Raw genomic sequence first — 20,501 nt, forward strand, 5'->3', positions numbered from 1 at the left:
TCTACCTTGAAGCGCAAGAATCTTCTGTGCGCTGGGACCATGGAAATATGAAAATAGGCATCTTTCATGTCCAATGTTGCCATGTAATCCCCCTTTTTAGGAGGGGGGGGTTACTTCTTGGAGAGTAGTCAAGCAAAATATTTGGGGCTTGATATACTTGTTTGCAGGGCGTAAATCTAATACTCGGCGCATTGTCAAATTTTTTTTGGCACAAGGAAGTAAGTTGAATAGATACCCTTGTTTACCTGGTTGCCCGGGACGAGTTCGAGGAGGATCTTCTGGTGGTCCAGTGAATTTATCTTTTGTCGGGGAGGGTGGTTGCGGGGGCGCTCTAGCAGTTCGATGCAGTATCCTGCGGACACTGTGGACAGCACCCATCTGTCCGATGTGATCCCTTCCCATGCTTGGGTGAAGTTGGAAATGCCCTCCCCTACTGGGGATGCGTAGGAAGGGACCCTGAGCGGAACGTAACTGCTTTGTGGGAGGCGTACCGCCTCTGCCGGGGCTGCCTCTACCTCCACCACGGCCCCTCCTGTTACCTCTGGCGTAACTTTGGGTAGTCTGCTGGTTGCCACCCCATGATGTACCCTGTCCCGGTGCATAATTGGAGCCCCTCTGGGAATTTTTGGCCGCATGAGCAACGAAAACTACTATTCCCCCTTTGATTAGTGGGCTTATTCGTCAATTGTCCCAGGGACTTTAGAGTATCATACTCGTCTTTGGCAGTTTTCAGCGCGTCTTCTACCGCTTTGCCTAACAAGGCATTCGGTTCCACCGGCATATCAATAAGGGTTGCCTGGGTCTCGGGTTTAAACCCTGACTGTCTTAGCCAAGCGTGCCTTTTAATGACAGTGCTCTCTGCTATGAGCCGGCCTGCATTATCTGCAGCGTCAAAGGTTGTCTTCAGAATGCAACAGGACACGGCTCTACCCTCCGACGCGATCTGGGCCAACTGACCCTTTAGTGGTTCCGGTGCGGAGTCAATGAGAGTAGCTACCTGCTCCCACTGGTGGCAATTATAGCCTGCCAGCAGAGTGGTGGTGTTGGCGATCCTTGCCTGGTAAGCGGAAGTGGAGGCTACTTTCCTTCCTAACCCATGAATTCTTTTGCTCTCCTTGTCTGGGGGAGCCTCAGATGATGATAAAGGTGTCCGCTCTTTTTCTGGTGTTTGTGATTACCAAGGAGTCGGGCTTCAGTTGACCCCTTATGTAAAGAGGGTCTAACTGGGTGGCCCTGAACATCATCTCAATTCTGGGGTTCACAGCTTTGGTGAGAGTAGGAGTGAGAAGGGAAGGATCAATTCTACGTTGGATTGATTTGAGAATAGGAATGGCTTGAGCAATGGGTCTTTTGTCCCCCACTCGCTCCTCTGCAAAGTCGCTCTCTTCCTGTGCCTCCTGAGTATCTATTTGGAAGTGCTCTGCAGCTTTAGCCAAGACCTGATTTAAAAGGGGCTGGTTATCTATAGGCGAGTCCGTAACCTGTGGTTCCTTGCTAAACGGGGAGTCCATATTGTAGACTTCTGCATCGTCTTCCTACTCCTCATCCTGGCCCTCGTCATCTCCATAAAACTCGACCCCAGTTTGGTTGTCCAGCACCAGTACGTCTGGGTCATCCTCATACTGTTGGTAAGGCTGAATATAGTAAGGGTCTGAAGACAGTCCCTGAGCTGGAGTATCAAGCCGAGATCTCTTATTAGGAGGCTGAGGGTCCTTGGATCCTGAAGGATTAGCATTGTCAGGGGTATAGCTAAGAAAATGCTGTGGATTTTTTTCATAAAAATTAGCTAAGGAAGACATTCTCCTCATCACCCTATGTCCTCAGTCCTCCATTCTCTGGTCTGGGGATGACAACCTCCTGTTGAGGTTCATCTTCTAATCCCATATCGTAAGAAGTGGGAGGGATGAGCCTGGGTGTAGTGACACGGACAGGGGTCTTAGATGTGTCCTTATCTGACGACCTGTCCTTGTGTACCTGGGGTGCAGAAGTTGAATGTGTAGACTTTTTCTGCCGTTTGTCCCCTTTCCCGTGAGTGGAAGAGCGTTTCCCTGATGGTTTGGCCTTTCCGGAATCTTTTGACGCCTGGCGTCGAGATTCGGGGGTACTCTCTTTCTCTTTTGAGTGCGCACGTCAGGACTCGGAGGCAGACGTCGAACGGGCTGCCGGAGCCGACTTTGGGTCTGCGGCTTGGGGATAGAGGTCGGATTCGTCTTCTGACGAACGTACCTCCGTTACTTTAGGGAGCGAGGCACTCTTGGCAACTGTGGACGGTTGCCGGGTGTCGTCCGGCGATCTCGAACTGGAACGCCCAGAGGACACCGATTCAGTGGAACGCTCTCTTTGTGCCTCTTTCTTCCGTGAACTCGACACGCATGTCGAGTCTCGGTTGGCCTTAGTGTTCTTAGGTGTAGAAGAAGATAGGGTAGTGCTCGTGTCGCCGGTGTGTTCCCCATAACTGCCCTGCCGGACAATCCTCCGAGGTCAGGGACTAGCGCTTTGGTGTCTTTGGACACCCCTGTGCCATCGCCGTCCGAAAGGGCGGCGTCGCTGCAATCACTGAAGGCACCCACCGCTTCCATGGCCTCGAGCCGCCTGGCGTGGTGGACCCAACGTTTAGTGGATCGGTTCTTGAGTGTTTTTGCTTTGAAAAGCCTACACGCTCGGCAGTTAGCTTTGGGGTGGTCCCTTGGCAAGCAGAGATTACAGGTGGCGTGTTTGTCAACCCAAGGGTACTTGCGGTTGCACTTGGGGCAAAATTTAAATGGAGTACTCTCCATATGTCACCTTATGGCAGCGGGCTAGTGTGTGTAGAAAAATAAAGAGTGTAGAGTATGTTTCTACCCCCCCACTCTCCCTACTTGCAGGGCCGAGGCCAGAGGCCTTCCGAGGCCTGGGCCGAGGCCAGAGGCCTTCCGAGGCCCAAAGTCCGTCGTGCAGCTCTCGACAGTTTTGTTCTTCGGACCGGCGTCGATCTTCGATGTCTCGACATGGGAGTGAAAGAACGGGGAAATTAATATAGATTTTTTTGCAAAAAGTCTTAAAGCCAGGGAACTCTGCGCAATGCTTCCGACAAGTATGGCGGAAAAAAACAATCTGAGGGTCCTACACGTGTGAGGGATCATGGGTACAGTGGATATCAAACTAGGGATAGTATTACAGGCACGCCCTGTGTTGACGCCCATTTGAGTTTCGAAAAACAAACTAATACTCTGCAGCTTCCACTAGATGTCGGCCTATGCACAGCATGTGATCTAAGCAGATTCCACAAGCCTCAGAAGAACAAGTTAGCTCTTACCTGGTAACGTTCTTTCGATGGGATGGTCTGACGACGTATTCCATATCTATGAAAGTAATCACCACAGCTGTGCTGCTTCGGAAAAATCTTCGGCGTCTGCGTCCTGCGTCGATGTCGATACGCCGCCCTCGAGGACCTCCTCCGACGTTACTGGATGTTATAAGTAGAACGCACGATGCCCGTAGCCTCAGTTGTAGTTTTTTTCCCCCGGAACGTGTGCCACCAGTCTTCTGCCAGTCTGACACACAAAGCCTTGCGGAAACGTAAGCTGCAATCGCATAGGAAATTCTGTTGTGGGGAAGGTAGGGAGGGAGCGATATGGAATACGTCGTCGGACCATCCCATCGAAAGAACTTTACCAGGTAAGAGAGTAACTTGTTCTTCGAGGGGATTGGGTCCTCCGACGTATTCCATATCTATGACTGACTCCCAAAGCAGTACCAATGCAAGGAGGTGTGAAAAGAATTTAGAAAACAGATATTTAGCATGCCCAATCAAATTGCGGATTAAAGGACCACCTTGCCAAAGGCCAGATCCTGCCCCCGGATGGAATCGAGGGAATAGTGACGTACAAAAGTATGTACCAAAGCCCAGGTGGCTGCATCACAGATGGTACGAATAGGAACACCCCTCTGCAGGGCAGTAGAGGCAGCCATACCCCTGGTAGAATGGGCCCGTAAGCCGACCGGTGGGTCCTTACCCGCCAAGCGGTAACACTCAGATAGCCAAAATAATCCAGCGAGACAAAGTCTGTTTCGTCACAGCCTGTCCCAAACGCTTTCCAGCGTAACCAATGAAGAGCTGATCGTCCACTCTGACCCGGGACATGCGTGAAATATAAAAGCTTAACGCTCATCTAGGATCAAGCCTCTGGAGCCTCTCCTCTTCCTTACCAGGATGTGGAGGAGGATAAAATGCCGGAAGAACAACCTTCTGGCCTAAATTAAATTCCGACACCACCTTCGGAAGAAAAAAAGGACGAACTCTAAGGACAACCCTGTCCTTATGAAACACAGTGAAGGGTGGCTTAACTGAAAGTGCCTGTAACTCACTCACTCTGCGAGCGGAAGTGACCGCAACTAAAAATACAGTTTTAAGAGTTAACAGTCTCAAAAGGCATAAATGCAAAGGCTCAAACAGAGCACCCATCAGAAACTTGAGAACAATGGTTCAAATCCAAACCGGGCACCAGGAAAGGCGACGGAGGGAACACATTAGTGAGCCCTTTCAGAAACTGAGAAATTAAAGGAATTTTAAAATAGGAACACTCTTCAGACGAGCGCTTAAATATGGACAGTGCCGCCAGGTAACCTTTAATGGTACCCACTTGAAGGCCCCTGTGGGCCAAAGAAAGCAAAAAAGACAGAACCATGGGAATTTCACATGCAAAAGGATCCACATTCTTAACCTTGCACCAGTCGCAGAACTTTCTCCAACGGTAACGGTACAGGGACTTTATGCGGGCCTTCTGTCCAAAAGCAACACCTCCATCACGTCTTCCGGGAGGTCCCAATCCTTATACCTCAACCTTTCAGAAACCAAGCGTGAAGGTTGAGGGATCTGACCTCTGGATGGAGAACCTGACCCCCCTCCCGTGAGAGCAGATCGTCTCGGTAGGGAAGACGACGTGGAGGGCAGATGGACAAGTCGAGAAGGTCCGGGTACCACGTCCTCCGGGCCCACGCCGGAGCAATGAGGATCATCCGGGAACCGAACCTCCGTAACCTCCGCAGTACTTGCGGGATGACGGGGACTGGAGGAAACGCGTACAGCAGTGGGAATGACCACTCCACCACAAACCCGTCTCCTAAGGCTCCGTTTGGAGGAAATTCCTGCGAGCAGAACCTCTCACACTTCCGGTTGACACTGGAGGTGAAGAGATCCACTTGAGGGGTCCCCCAAAGGGTGAAGATCTCCAGGAGAATCTCCTGAGCCAACTCCCACTCGTGAGAGATCGCGCTCTGCCTGCTCAGAGCGTCCGCCGTCTCGTTTTCGTCTCCTGCCAGATGAACTGCCGAGAACGAAACTTCCTGCTGGATTGCCCAGAAGCAGAGCTGCATCGCCTCCCTGCACAGAGGAAGTGACCTTGCCCCCCCCACTTTTTGTTGAGGTAGTGCATGGCCACTGTGTTGTCCGTTAGGATCAGGAAATTCTTTCCTCGCACAGTCGGCAGAACAGCCTTCAGGGCTAGCCTGATGGCCCTCAGCTCCAACAGATTGATATGGAGTCTGGACTCCGACGGAGACCAACGACCGCTGACTGTCAACTCGTTGGCATGAGCTCCCCATCCCGTGAGGGATGCGTCCGTCATGATCGTCATCTCCGGCCAGGGCAGCCAAAATGGAGCCCCCCTCATCAGATTGCCTTTGTCGGCCCACCACAGAAGGTCCTGGGCGACCGAAGACGACACCTGAACAGGGTCCAACATCCTGCCGGAGGACAGACCACTGGAGCTTGAGTGCCCATTGCAAAGATCTCATCCACAACCTGGCCTCTGGCACCAGAAGAATTCAGGATGCCATGAGGCTGAGCAGTCTCAAGAACTTGAACGCTGGGCGAGTCTGGGCAAGTTGAAACTTGTGCACCATCTGCTGAATGTGATGAGCCCTCACCTGGGGAGGAAAACACTGCCCCAGGGACGTGTCGAGCACTGCTCCGATGTACTGGAGCCTCTGAGTTGGTGTCAAATGGGACTTCTTTAAGTTGAGGGAGAAGCCCAGCTTGTAGAGGGAGTGGCAGGTGACAGACAGATGATCCAGGACTTGCTCGGGAGAGCGCGCCCTGATCAACCAATCGTCCAGGTAGGGGTAGACGTGAATCCCCCCCTTTCCTGAGGTGCGCTGCCACCACTACCATGAGCTTGGTGAAGACCCTCGAGGCGGAGGTCAATCCGAACGGCAGGACCCGAAACTGAAAGTGCGTGTCGCCAACCGCGAACCTCAGGTACTTCTTGTGCTTTGGATGGATCGGCACATGAAAATAAGCGTCCTTGAGGTCGAGAGACACCAACCAGTCCTGAAGTTGAAGGGCCTGGAGGACTTGAGAGTAACCATCTTGAACTTGTCCTTCCTGAGGAGTTTGTTCAAACCGCGCAAGTCCATGATGGGTCTCAATCCCCAGTCTTTCTTGGAAATCAAAAAATAAGGGGAATGCCATCCCTTGTTCCTCTCCGTTACAGGCACCAGTTCTATAGCGCCTTTCTCCAGCAGGGATTGAATTTCCTGCGCAAGGAGCGGATCCGGACTCTTCAAAGAGAGATTCCCCGGTGGATTGTCTTGAGGCCTCTGCCGGAAAGGAAGACAGTAGCCGTGTGTTATGATCCCCAGAACCCACACATCTGAAGTAATGGCGCGCCACTCTGCAAGATGCTGCGTCAGCCTTCCCCCAACCGGCGACCCATGGGACATGGCCTCATGACTGAGCTGAAGCGGCTGCGGTGTTGCCTGATGGCAAAGAAGCAACAGCCCGAGCGGCCTTGGCACCTCGCGTACCTTGTTTTCCACCTCTGGCACTCCTACAGTGGCCCCTTTGACTGGCAGCTCCTCTCGCTTTACCAAAGGATGAGTAATAACGAAAGGAACCTCCCCTCCATTGCTGTCCCCTAGGACGAAAAGGCGGAGGTTGTCGAACTGCAGCGCCCAACGACTTCGCTGCAGCCTTTGAGGTCTGCAACCTCTCAAGGCTCTCGTCAGCCTTGCTGCCAAAAAGATGTTCCCCGTCAAAGGGCATGTTGAGGAGCTGGGCCTGCACATCAGGAGCAAACCCCGACTTCCGCAACCACGCAAACCTGCTTATCACGGTGCTCGCCACCATGGACCCGCTGACGCAATCTGCCATGTCCAAACCCGACTGAACGGCCTCACACATGGCATCCTTGTCATCCTGAACCATGGCAAGGAAACCATCCCGTTCGTCCCCTTCGGGAATATGTTCAGCCGCCAAGGAAACAGTTCCACAGAGTGTGCATGAAACGTGACCAGGCACATATGGAGTTGGCCGCCTGAAGCGCCATACCCCCCTGCAGAAAACACTTTCTTCGCCCAGCCATCAAAACGCTTGTCGTCCCTATCAGGAGGGATGGTAGGGTACGACGCCAGCTTTGCCGGGGCCGTAGCCGCCTGCACCACCAAACTCTCCGGAGCAGGGTGCTTGGACAAGTAGCAGGGGTCACTACTGGCTGGGCGGTATTTTCGCGGCAAATACTTGCCCACTGCCGGGAGACTCTCCGGAGCAGTCCAAGCCGCCGCCACCCTCCACTGTAGAAACATATGAAATGGCAGTACCGGGTCAGTTGGTGGACCAATGTCGAGGATATCCGTAAGATCATCCTGAACAAACTCCCCCGGGGGAGCAGACCATCCTAAGTACTCGGTGACCCTTGACATAAGGCGCCGGTACGAAGAATCGGCATGAGTGTCAGGCTCAGGCCTACAAAACTCCACCTCCGGAGAGGTGTCCAGCCCACTAGCATCATGCAGAGACTGCCTCAAGTCCTCAAACTGGCTATGGCCCGAGAGAATGTTGTCTGGCACTGTGTCAGGCACCATGCCATCATCAGAGCCCTCATCCACCTCTGAAATGAACTCCAGATGGTGGTAAGAAGGCACAGGACTTGAACCAAAGCCATGCTTGACCTTGGTAAGAGCCTTTCTAGGTGGTTCCCCCGAGCCACGGGCTACCCCCGTCGACACAACCTCGAAAGGCGTCGAGTGAATCGGCGTCGATGCCGAGCGCGGCGTCGACAGCATCGACGGCGCTGACACATTCCTCAAGGCCGGGCCCCGAGCGTGTCCCTCGACGGCCGGGACGCAGATGGCGTCGACGGCTTCTTCGAAGGCAAGCCCCCGAAAGAGTCAGTCGACGACCTCTGCGCCACCGGCGTCGACATCTTCCGTGAAGACACCACAGGTTCACACCGTCTCGAGCGCGTCGAGGACCGGGACCTGGACCGGGAATGCCGAGAACGATTCCCCTTGTCCGAGCGGGACCTTTCCCGCGAATCGTGACGACCACCCGAGCCCGAAGGCATGCGAGCAGTGTCTCTCGGCTGATCACGACCGACCCCACTCGGAGGTGCGGACGGACCAGTGCCCTGCGATTCGAGAATCGCCAACATTTTCTTCCCGAAGGAAGCCCATTCCTCCGGTGTCGCATGCTTGGTGGGGTAAGCGACCCGCCGACGGGCGGAGTTCTCGGATGAGGACGGGGAAGGCAACCGATGACAGCGCTTCCGGGAGTGCCTCGAAGAGGCAGAGGAGTGGCGAGACCGACTCTGGGACCGAGACCCACTGGACTTCCGACGACGACGCAGAGAGTCGCCCCTCGAGTCGTCCGTCGAAAGCCCCGCAGACCTCGACTTCCGGGGCTTGGACACCTTACCTACCGGTAACTTCTTCTTGCGCTCCCGCAAGACTTTCGACGTGAGCGACTGGCAGTCGACACAGTCATCCGTGTCATGGGCCTCCCCGAGTAACCAGAGGCAGGCGTTGTGCAAGTCTGTAACCGACATCTTGGACCCACAGTGCCCGCACTTCTTACATCCCTGACGCGGTGTGGAAGACGAGGTAGACCTCTTCCCGAAGAAATACCTCACAAACACCAAACAGGTTCGAAGAACCGAGAAACAACAGAAACTCCAAAGAGTCGAGGCGCACCGAGATTCCCGAAGCGAACACGTTTGTGGAAAAAACAGAACTGAGGCTACGGGCGTCGTGCGTCCTACTTATAACATCCAGTGACATCAGCCGTCAGAGGAGGTCCTCGAGGGCGGCGTATCTATGTTATCGACGCAGGACGCAGACGCTGAAGATTTTCCGAAGCAGCACATTTGTGGTGATTACTGTCATAGATATGGAATACGTCGGAGAACCCAATACCCTCGATATATACATACATACATACATACATACCTACATACATGAGATTTTTGGGGATTATCGAGAAGAGAAGTAGATACCTCTATTCCCAGCTCCAAAGGGACGGAAGGGTACGCACTATAAAGACTCCAAATAGGGGTGCTAGGATTCCAGAGGCAAGGCCAACAAGAAGAGTGTGTACCCAGCTGCAAAATAGAGTAAAAATTAGAGGAGATACATTTACTCCAGAGAGTAAAGGAAGGCGTAAGCAAAACAATTTAAAAAGTGCACGTGTGCGGTTATAAATGTCAGTATAAAGCTTTTGTTGTTTTCAAACTAGTAGATATAAAACGATAGTAAAAAATCAAGGTGATTATTAAGATTTATTATTCAAGAGATTGATGTCAATCAGGAGGGTAAAAACCAAAGAAAGATAAATAATTGAATAAATAAGATTCCTAAAATATCAACGATAAAACAAGGTTGTTAAGAATTGATAGAAATTGTAAACGAAGAAACAAAAAGAACATTGTTGTGTAGTTTTAAAAATTGCGGATAAAATATTTTGATTTTCAGATAATTAAGCAGTAATTGAGGGTGCCTGCTCAAATTGATCAGTGTGGTATATTTGATAATATAAAGAGAAGAATACAATCGGGCATGTATAAACAGTCAAAATTGACTTGTCACAATAGGGCCACTCCTATTCTACACTTATGCAGGACATTGCCAAAATATACAGCCAAGACAAGGAAATATCATTTAGAACAGGTCCGAGGCACGACTAATAAGACACTCATGCCTTGTCCTCAGGAAGGTTTGTTGTCGAAAACAGTGTTTTGACATATGACAACGTATGTGCATGCTACATATATGGGATAGAAGTTACAGAAAAGGTTGGCTGTTTTAGAGCTATGGAAGATGTATCAGAGCGAGAAAGAAGATCCAGCGAACAAGGAGTGGATGCTTAATCTGCATAAAGGGGAGGATAAAAGGCCTTTGGCTCCCTTTTCCCCTACTGAAAACAAGAGTGTAGACAGAGGTGAAGAACAAGTTACTTTCTTACCTGGTAACGTTCTTTCGATGGGAGGGTCCGACGACGTATTCCATATCTATGACAGGCAATCAGCACAGCTGTGGTTATTACCTGTCATAGATATGGAATACGTCGAAGGACCCAATCCCCTCGAATGGATGTTATCCTTTAAAGGAATAATCCGACATACAAGCGCCCCGCTTATACCAGTGAGGACAATGTGGAAGAGAGTAAAAACAAAGAATGAAAATATATCTCAACACGCGATGAAAGTAAACAGCGTGATGAGAGAAGCGACAGACAAGATAGGCAGATGGAGGAAGAAGCAAGGAAGCAGTATAAAAAGGACAAAGCTAAGGGAATAACAATAGCACAGAACTAATGGATGGGAAGACAGTTATTACTCAAGTTGGATAAGAGCATTGATGGGGTTCCAGAAAGTGAAGAGAGAAGAGCCGGAAAAGAAAGAAGGGAGCATATAAAGAACAGAACAAAAGAATGCAAGCGAAGAACAAAGAAGGTATGAGGCAAGGAAAGAAAATGACACTAGAAGAGAAGAGAGGAGATAGTAGCACAAAGAATGACAGAACAAAGATTGCAAAGAAGGCGAGAGGAAGATGAATTAAGAGGGATAAGGAGAGATGAAGAAGAAATTAACAGAAGTAGAGGACTAAAAGATGATGTGATAGAGTATCTGTGTCATAGAAGCATAGTGCCGATCGAAGCACACGAACAACTTGAGGAAGAGGGAGGGTTACAACAGCCCCGCAGGGTGCTGCAAGGAATACCAATAATGCAAACATGGGCTGATGAGCGAGATACAGAAGACATAGGAAAAAGTATTGGGGATTTATATAGACAACTGAGGAATACAGAGCATAAAACCCAAAAGAATGTAGAAGGATCTTATTTAAGGGAAACTGGAGGTAGGTCAGATGACTTCATAACAGATGAGCATAGAACGCTGTCTTTAAGTAGACTAGATCTTGATGATGCGGAAAAAGATAATAGTCATGTAAGCTAGGGCATAATAATGTCAGACTAAGAAAGGGAAGAAAACTAAAGAACGTGAAGGGAGGGCGTATGTGGATTTTCAAAATAATTAGTGTAGAAAAAGCGGTAAAATGGTCAGGGAACCGACACTATATACTGATCGACCACAAGCACATTTGCGCAGTGCAGGCGATGTATCCCTACCTTATATAAGCAGATTGAGGGAACTATCAGGACAAAGACAAACAGGAGAGAGTAGCCCCACCAGGAAGATGAGAAGTGTAGGCAGGTATGATTATGGGCCAGGATTTTCACAATTCCCATTATTAGAGAAAGGGGGAGGACGACCACAATATATACCGTGGCCACAAATGGATTAAGACAATTTAAGATGTAAATTACCAAGTTGAACTTCCAGTGGCGGAAAATGGATCTATGAGTTAGAGAGAAGGACATCAGGAATGACGTTAGCTATAGGTGACATAAAAGGCTTGCTAGCAGCCATTGTAGGGGAGAGAGCGGACGACATTCGGAAGCGAGGAGGACATGCAGGTGTGACTGCACAAAACACGAGCACCATTTAATAATTGCTGAGTAGATGTATGGCCGGCGCTCAGAGTATAATAACCAGACACCAGATATGGGTGCGATTATGACTAAGAAAATAGGGAAGGATGAAGACCCTGTTGCTTATATTCAAGATACTCAAGAGAGATGGCGCCTTGAGATGCGTGAAATGTGGGATAAAATTGTAGCATTATTTTACCACATTTTGTGTCAGGGACAGCCTGAGCCAGTGCAAGAGCAAATGAAGAAACAGGTGGGAAGGGAAGCAAAGCCATGGGCAGAAATACAATTGACAATCGTGCATCATTGACAATAGATGCAGGAAAAGAAGATGATGAAAGCAGAGAGCAGAAAGCAGGAAGTGGCAAAGTTAATCCGAAAATGTTATCAAAAATAGCCATAGAGGGAGCGGTATTGACAAGCAATGAAGATGGGGTGACACAGAAGATGCAATCAGTGCAGCAAAACAACGTAGTGTATCCCAGAGTGGGTAAAGTATTTGGCCACGGGGAAGAGGAAATGGGCCTAGAGGAGGACGATGAGGTGCATTTCAAAACCCTCCGGGAAGAGGAGGATTTAATGGCGGACAGCCGCAACAATGCTGGAATTGCGGACAAATAGGACATGTAGGCAGAACATGTAGAAACAGAGGAGGCATGCAGCAAAATTGGCAAGCTTAAAGTAGGGGATGGGCTATGCTCTGCAATATAATACAGATACACAGGAATGCTATGCCCAAGATCACGCGCAGGTTCAGACATATGCGCTGCAATGACACAAATGCAGCAAGTGCCATTACAAATGCAATCGCCACAAGGGCAATCACAGCAAGTGCCCATGCAAGCTGAACAGGTACAAACTCAGCAAGCACAGACACAGCAGGCTATGGTGCCACAATGGAATATGACTATAGGAGTCCAGCAAGCACCTGCACCCAAATTAGGGAGTGTGACTGTGGTAGGAGGAAATTCTTTCACAGGTACAGGGCTGAATTTATATCCAAAATAGGACATCCCACATAGCAACCTGATGTGTTCAGCACCATCAGTGACACCAGACCCCCAAGAGGAGTCAAGGGGACGATAGGAGGCAAGCTATTTTCATTTCTTGTGGACACTGGAGCAACTAGTTCCTGTGTCCATGAGGGGAAATTTACAATGTCAGGTATTGCAATGAATGTGCAGGGATTCTCTGGGGCGATGAGTTTAGTTCCTTTTACAGATGAATTACCAATCTCTATAGGCGAACATGACATGTCTTCCACATTATTATAGTCTAGGCAAACACCAGTTGACATATTAGGGCGTGACTTGATGAAAGTTAACATGACAATATCTTTTACTGTCGAAGGAATAGTGTGTTCCACTCCAGGGATACATTATATGAATGTGAGAGTTTATCTTAGCCTTTACAGGCCAGAAAGAATTACGAGGGCTCCCTTTGGACCCAGAGTTATTTTTGTATGGTGGGACTGTTTTGTTATTGTGGTTACCCAGATTGATAGGTAAACTATAAAGAATACCCGATGAGTTTTTGTTCAGACCAGAAATCTCTATGGATGATGAAGGGCAGATTATCCCCTTGGAGTTAGAAGCGGCAGTGGTCAGAGAGGAAAGGGTGGTTCTTCATGGGACAGATTATGAGGGAAGAGGATGGAGAACAGTGATGCCCTCAGTGAAGGGATGAGTACTCAGATGATGAATTAGTATTTTTCATAAGTCTCACTTATTTGTTAAAAGTAAAGAATAGAGAAATACCCCAGAGAATGGCGTTGATAAAAAAGAAACCATTATTTTTCCAGGAAGATTTAGAGAAAGCGTCAATGATTTTAAGGACCACAAGTCCATATGACGTGGGTCTATTAAAAGGAGCAGGAGCAGCTAAAATCAAGCTTAAACCAGGAGCACTTTTGCCACATGCAAAGCAATACCCCATGTCCAGAGAGGCGGATGAAGGTATGTTCGAGACCATTTGCACTTTAATGAAGCAAGGAATATTGGTACCATCCGATTCTCCATGTCACACGGCTGTGTACTCGGTGAGAAAATCGACAGGTGTGGGAGGGGTAATGGAGATTTATACAGGACCTTCGCCCTCTAAACAACATAGTTGAAGCCGAGTTTCCTTTAGTTCTTAATCTCGCGACAATAAACACCTCATGTAAGGCCAAATGGCTTACAGTTAGATTTAAAGTATGCGTTCTTTTCCAATTCCCCTCCATGAAGACTCACATGATTTGACTTCCTTTTTGTTTAGAAAATCCACCTGAAACATATTGGTTTGCCCCAGGGTTACTGCAAGTCCCCTTCAATCTTTAATAGAGTCCTCCAGATGGACTTAGGCAATGTTCAGCTCAAAAGTGCAATAGTTCAATATATGGATGACATATTGGTGCAGTGAGACAGAAGAAAGATGCAGAGAAGATTAAATTAACTTATGACTATCCTCTCAGATAAAGGATATAAAGTGGATAAAGAGAAGCTGCAATACTGTCAGGAGGAGGTCTTGTATATAGGACAGTTGATTTCTCATGAGGGAAGGAAAGTGACGCCTGAAATAGCAGAAGCAATTCTGAAGACCTCTGAATCTAAAACAGTGAGAGAAATGCAACAATTAGGCCTAGGTAATTATTGCAGGGCCTTGGTTTTCAATTACAGTACATATATTCAACCACTTTTAAAAGGGCTTAAAGCAGCACAGGTGGGCAAGAGTAAAATAATATGGACAGATGAAATGACTGAAGGATTTGAAGAATTAAAAAAAAGACGATCAGTACAGCCCCTGTGTTGGGAATTCCAGATTATAATAAAGAATTTTACTTATTTTCCCATTCAAACAGAGAAGTCATGACAGCAATTCGTACACAGAAAACATTAGGACATGGACATAAATCATTAGCTTATTATGGTTTAGATCCAGTTATGAAAGGGCATTATCCTTGTGAGCAGTCTTTAGCTGCTGCTGCATTCGCAAATGAAAAAGCTTCAAGTATAACAATGGGGTGTACAGTAACATTATTTGTTGAGCATGCATTATTTGTGATTTTAGGGAAACCCAAAAGTGCATTGACCACGCAAAGAGTATCAGGATACGAGGTAATAATCTCAAATCCTGCAATTAAAATTGTCAGATGTAAGAAAGTGAACCCAGCAACATTCATAGCTGAACCAGTAGAGGAGGACGATTATGTACATGATTGCACAACGTACACTGAAAACTATAATGAAATTCCCCAAGCTAGAAAAAATGCCCTCGGGAGGAAGTGTGTGGGGGGTGGGCGGGGGAGTTGTTTTTATTGATGATTCTTAAAAAATTGACCAAACCACTCGCGAAAGGCATACTGGATCAGCGGTAGTAAAGCTGAACTGAGAGGGTGAATTTTAAGTAGTGACAATGGCGAGATTGGCTTTGCATTGCTCAGCACAGGCTGCAGAATAAGAAGCGTTTATCGCTGCGCTTCCGAGATGCGAAGATGAGGAAGTGACGTGTACTCTGACTCCGCCTGTGTGACTTCAACCATATATGCAGGTCTGTCACGCTGTAAAAAGAGGTGCTTCCTCCGTCCAGATGGCACTCCAGTGCAACATGCGTCCCTATTGAATAAATCTATTGAAGTACTAACACTCCCATTGACTCTAGCAGTCGTAAAATGCGCAGTGCATTCTAAAAGGACAGATTTATTTTCTCCAAAAATGAAGCTGCAGATTTAGAAGCCAAAAAGGCTGCCTATTTCCCAACCAATTCTAATTTTGAAATAGAAAGTGTTAAACAAATGACAGGACGATGCATGTTGGTAAAGAAGGGCTTTAACATGTCTATTGACCAGTTAATTGAGATACAAGGGCAAGCACCACAAGAGGAGAAGAATTTATGGAAGAGACAGGGGTGTTCTTTATCCCCCACTGAGGAAATTTGGAGACAGGATAGCACTGGAAAGCCTCTAGCATTACTGAAGGTAGCGTTGGAGAAGCTCCACTACCCCGCAGATGTCACTCGAGAGAGTCTAGCTGCTACAATACCAGAAGAGTGGTTTTCGCCAAATCTGTTAGAGCATGTGGCAGTTTATTGTAAATTGCATTGTTTGCCAGAAAGTTACTGCAGAGCACACTTTACAAACAGTGAGAAGAACAACTCCTAGACCGACCCAAAGGCCCATTTCAGCACCAACAAAAAGACTATGTATATATGCTGCAGACAAGCAATGGTTACACATATATGCTGGTTGTGGTATGTCCTTTTCTAGATGGATCGAGGCAGTTCCATGCACACACCCTGACGCCATGTCAAGTTCCTTGTGCGTGAAGTATTCCCAAAATGGTGCATTTGTGTGAGGTTTTGCGGTCTGACAATGGGCCGCATTTTGCAAATGAGCTATTCGAACAAATAGTTCTTCTATTAGGTAGTAAGCATATGTTTTCTTCTGCATTATCACGCACAGGCGAATGGCGTTTGTGAGAGAGTAAAAGGATTATTGAAGGAAAGGATTGCAAAAATAACATGCCTACCCCTTGCCTTATATGCCCTAAGAAACCAGCCTTGCTCAGATCACCATTTAACTCCTCATCAGTTGGTGACTGGATGCCGCATGAGACCCCAACCCCATTGCATCTTTTTTGAGAATATCATCCCTGGAGCAAACTGTACTGGAACCTGTGACCTTGGGCACTAGGTCCCATATACCTTAGGTCCGGACTTCTTAAGTAAAAGGGAATTGGGATTGTATTGTTTCTATTATTTTATCTGCATCTGCTTACTTACCTGGTTTAGTACTGTGATGCATTGTAAGCGAACCCACTGGTGAATGTATATATTTGTCATATGGTTTTGAGTGATAATCCTACCTGCGAGTTTCATTTCTTAGTGTGTTCTAAAAGGCCTAATAAATAGGTGTATTTTTATACATTGTCTGTCTAAGCTAAATTACTGTGTGTTATTCTGTGTGGACTCACTGAGGCCCTGGACCACTCTTACACTCTCCTGAGACAAAGCCTTGACAATTTTCCACAGTACCTTGATTGGGTTGTGGCCTCCTAAAATATTGCCTCCAGGGTTGATTTCAGAAATCCATCTTCGCAGTACTCACTAGCACCGTTATTAGCGTAGAACTCCTGACAAAAACCAAACAGCACAGACTGCTTACGAGGGTCATAATCATGTCATCCTGACCCTCAAACCTGCCTCACAGCTCACCCCAGTCTATGATTCCATAACCCACTTCCCAAGTGTCGACAATGGAACTAAAACATCCCGAGCCCTCAGACCCTCCAATACCATTTGCATTCCTCTTAAATGGTGATGGGGAAAACCCACCTTCTTCCAAATCCAGTAATACTCCCATCAAATCTCATCCACTGAGCCAATGATGCAGAAAATGGGGAAGAGGACATTCCTGTCTGTTACCACTATAAAGATAAACGGGATGCGACCATTCGCATTCACTTTATTCTGACCAAATGAAAGTTAGCCATTATTGGTTTTAAAAAAATCAGTCCAAAACTGCACGCCATGAGGAGGTATTTTCAATTGACTCAGTCAAATGCTTTATGTGTGTCAAGTCCAAGGAGTATCATGCGGACTGACTTTTACTTCCCCAATTCTGTCACATTTCACACCCTTCAAACACGGCCATGTGTCCTCCAGTCAGGGATTATTCCAGTCTGATCAGAATTCACAATACATTTTCTCATCAATGTACAGGAGAGATCTAGGGCCAAATGTGTGACACTCAGACCGGTCTTAATGTGGCTTCATTATCGGGACTCTGCCATGGAGAAAAATACCATTCCTGAGATCACGAAGGAGTTAAAGATGGCTATCAATCACTATCAGGATTAATTTGAATTGCCTATAGAAAGTGTGGCAGAGGTACTGGAGTTTTATTGAATGGAGGCGCTTAGTGCCTCCTCAAATGTCTGTGGAACCTCTTCCAAGATACAAAGTAGGCCAGCTTTATGTATTCTGAAGTTTAAACTTTGGAGAAGAACTAGTTCTTTTATTCTGGTACAATGTGTGTGCGTGCAATGCACCAGTGGAATCTGATAACATGTGAATCAGTGGTGATTGGCTAGTCCTGATAGTCATTAGCAAATCCCATATCAGGCCCCACCAGCGTGCATCTCAGCCAACATTTCACCAACTAACATCAACATTCAAACCTAAACATTCTGTGCAGGAATATTGGCTAGTGTTCTATCAACAACCAACATTCTATCTGGTACAACTGTAACCTGCTTTGGGCACTGAGACAGTAATTAGGACCAGGATGCCATGAAAACGCGAAAACACAGTCATTCTGCATATCATAACAGATAATCTTGGGTGCTGTCCTGGTCAATTACAGACAATACTCTTGGTTAATGCTGCATGTATTGTGTCTGGTTATGTGCTATCATGGTGTGATATGCATTGCTGTGTTGCCTGGATGCAATCACTTGCCCAAGAATGCAGCTGTTTGTGATGTTAGCAATCAATGCTTTTTACTGACATTTAAATTTTTAGTTTGTGGCTTACATTAGTCTCAACCATATACCTTTATGGACATGCACAGAACTAAACTACCATCCACTCACCTGATTGTTCAACTTCACAACACACAAATCAAGCACTCTCTCACCTCAGCACATATTCCAATGACTACTACCATCTCATCATGGCGCCTATAATAAGTTCATGTAGTTGGCATGCCTCAGCCTGCCAAAGACCTACGCTCAATGGTGACATAACACCCCAAACAGGCTCCCATCTATGAATCCCAAAAAGTAACAAAAACGTGAAAACATACAAACACACACAGAACACAGTAACGTATGGCCTGCCTTCCGCAGAAGGTCAAACAGCAACCTTTGATCTGGTCACTCTACTCCTGCTAACCCACTCACAACCTTATAATATTTTCTTGAATGACCTAAAGGCCATGCACACGCAGTAAAAAGATTGTACCTGGTTCTTGAAGATACTGTGTGGAACAGTGATACTACCAATGAGGAGGCAGTTTACCAGTCTCAACCTTTGAGGGGGCACTGGAGTCAGTATATAGTAGACCTTCTTTTCCAGGTCAATCCCTCGAACTATTCCTTTAAAACAAGATTAAGCAGGTTGCATTAATTTTTTTAAAATATTGATGTAATGATGCACAGACAAAAAAAAAAGATGTTTAACATTCCTTGATCTTATCCTATAAAAAAATGGGCAAACATTTTTATCTTCCCCCATAGTAATATTTTGATCACCACCAGGGATTGATATGACATTCCATGGCAAGACGGAGGCGAGCATTATGCTATATCCCTTTATTACTGCTCCTTACAGCAATTCAACTTCTATATATTTTACTTTACTTTTAAAAACTAGGTAACACATTTTGTTTCCTCTCAGCATTCCTGGAGGCTCAAAACACAAACCGGGGTAATATAGTTTTTAAACTTGAGGTAAAGTGTCTTTGGGACTTCAAATCCCCATAACTCTCTGGGATCAGGTAGTCCTAGCTCTGTTATAGGCATGGGTTAAGCCTGATTGGACAAAATTGACTCATTTTGTCCAATCAGGCTTAACCCATGCCTATAACAGAGACCCTTGCTGGCCCCAACTCCTTTCTTTGTTGCTGCTCCCAAAGTTAAGTACCTTTCACGGTTATTATGTATACGATGTGAAGTGATTTAGCTTATTAAGGGATTTAGCTTAAAAGCGCAGCCGCACACATATCTATGCATTAAGTGACTGCTTGTAAATATATAGAGCATGTTTATATAAGCGCAGCATTCTTACATGAAGCAACGGCCTTGCTACCATTTTTGGAAACGTTTAGCTTTGTTGTTGCGTTCCGCATCTTCCTGCGAAATTCACTTAGTGAAGGGTTTTCCCTTCAGGAGCTGGGTCCGGAGCCGTGAGCGACCGCGCTCTCGTCAGGCAGCCGGCCCCGCCACCCTAGTCCCACATGCGTACGACGCTCTACAAGCATTTTCCCCGGCGGGCTTTAGGACCCGGCGGGAGATACATCGCCTGCAGTCACGCCCCAGCAGCCACTGCGCGCGCTCGTCCATTTACTCTGCAAATTTCAGTAAACGAACAGCGCAGCGCGAACAAACTGCTTTTTTTCTGCATTTGGATTGTTAAAAAAAATACGAAAAGACATAATAGTCAAAATAAGCTGGAGAGTATTATTATTAATATTACCTGGTAGTAAAGACACCTCGTGGGCCAATACCTAAGCTGAGGTCCTTAAATAGACTAATAACATGGCACACTTTAATGAGCCCAGAGGGTCAAGATCCACATCCCCAGAGTGGAGCTTGGAGGAATGGGTGGAGGAGCCCATGGGAGATGACCAAGACCTCACTCTCATCTTTAAAAGAGTTCTGGGAGACTCTTTATCACAAGCTGTATCGGAGGGGGTACTACCTCTGAAACAGGGGTTAGATCATTTCGAAGCCTTGCTAAACAAACAGAAGGCTGAGCAAGAAAAGTCCCGGCGAGGGGACCTCAGCTCGACACCCGGAAGTAGGGGATGAACAACAGGGCAATAAGAAAGCTTGGCAGAGTAAACACTCTAGGAAGCCCCCGAGCCAGCCAGAAGGGGTAGTCTTGAGACCCCAAGAGCCAGTCGTCCCAGTGAGCAGGCTGAAAGAAGCTTTTTTGAAAAAGGCGACAGGGGTGTACAATCAAGGGGATGAAGATGCCCGATACATTGTGGACGACGAGAGCGGGGAGGAGGAGGAAACACCTCAACAACCCGACCTTTCAGAGCAGCCTCCTGTGG

At 47.3% G+C, this 20,501-nt stretch overlaps 1 protein-coding gene across 1 annotated transcript in view; it reads right to left on the reverse strand.

Moving 5' to 3' along the window:
- The window catches only part of NOL9 (nucleolar protein 9), a 717,932-nt gene that overhangs the window by 96,431 nt on the left and 601,000 nt on the right, over positions 1–20,501 (reverse strand). Inside the window, exon 11 of the mRNA XM_069610369.1 lies at positions 18,686–18,819. Within this exon, the coding sequence (XP_069466470.1) occupies positions 18,686–18,819 (134 nt within the window). The remainder of the gene's footprint in view (positions 1–18,685; positions 18,820–20,501) is intronic.

The sequence above is a fragment of the Ambystoma mexicanum genome, chromosome 8, assembly GCF_040938575.1.
Source record: "Ambystoma mexicanum isolate Mex_15411 chromosome 8, UKY_AmexF1_1, whole genome shotgun sequence".
In the NCBI taxonomy this organism is placed as follows: domain Eukaryota; kingdom Metazoa; phylum Chordata; class Amphibia; order Caudata; family Ambystomatidae; genus Ambystoma; species Ambystoma mexicanum.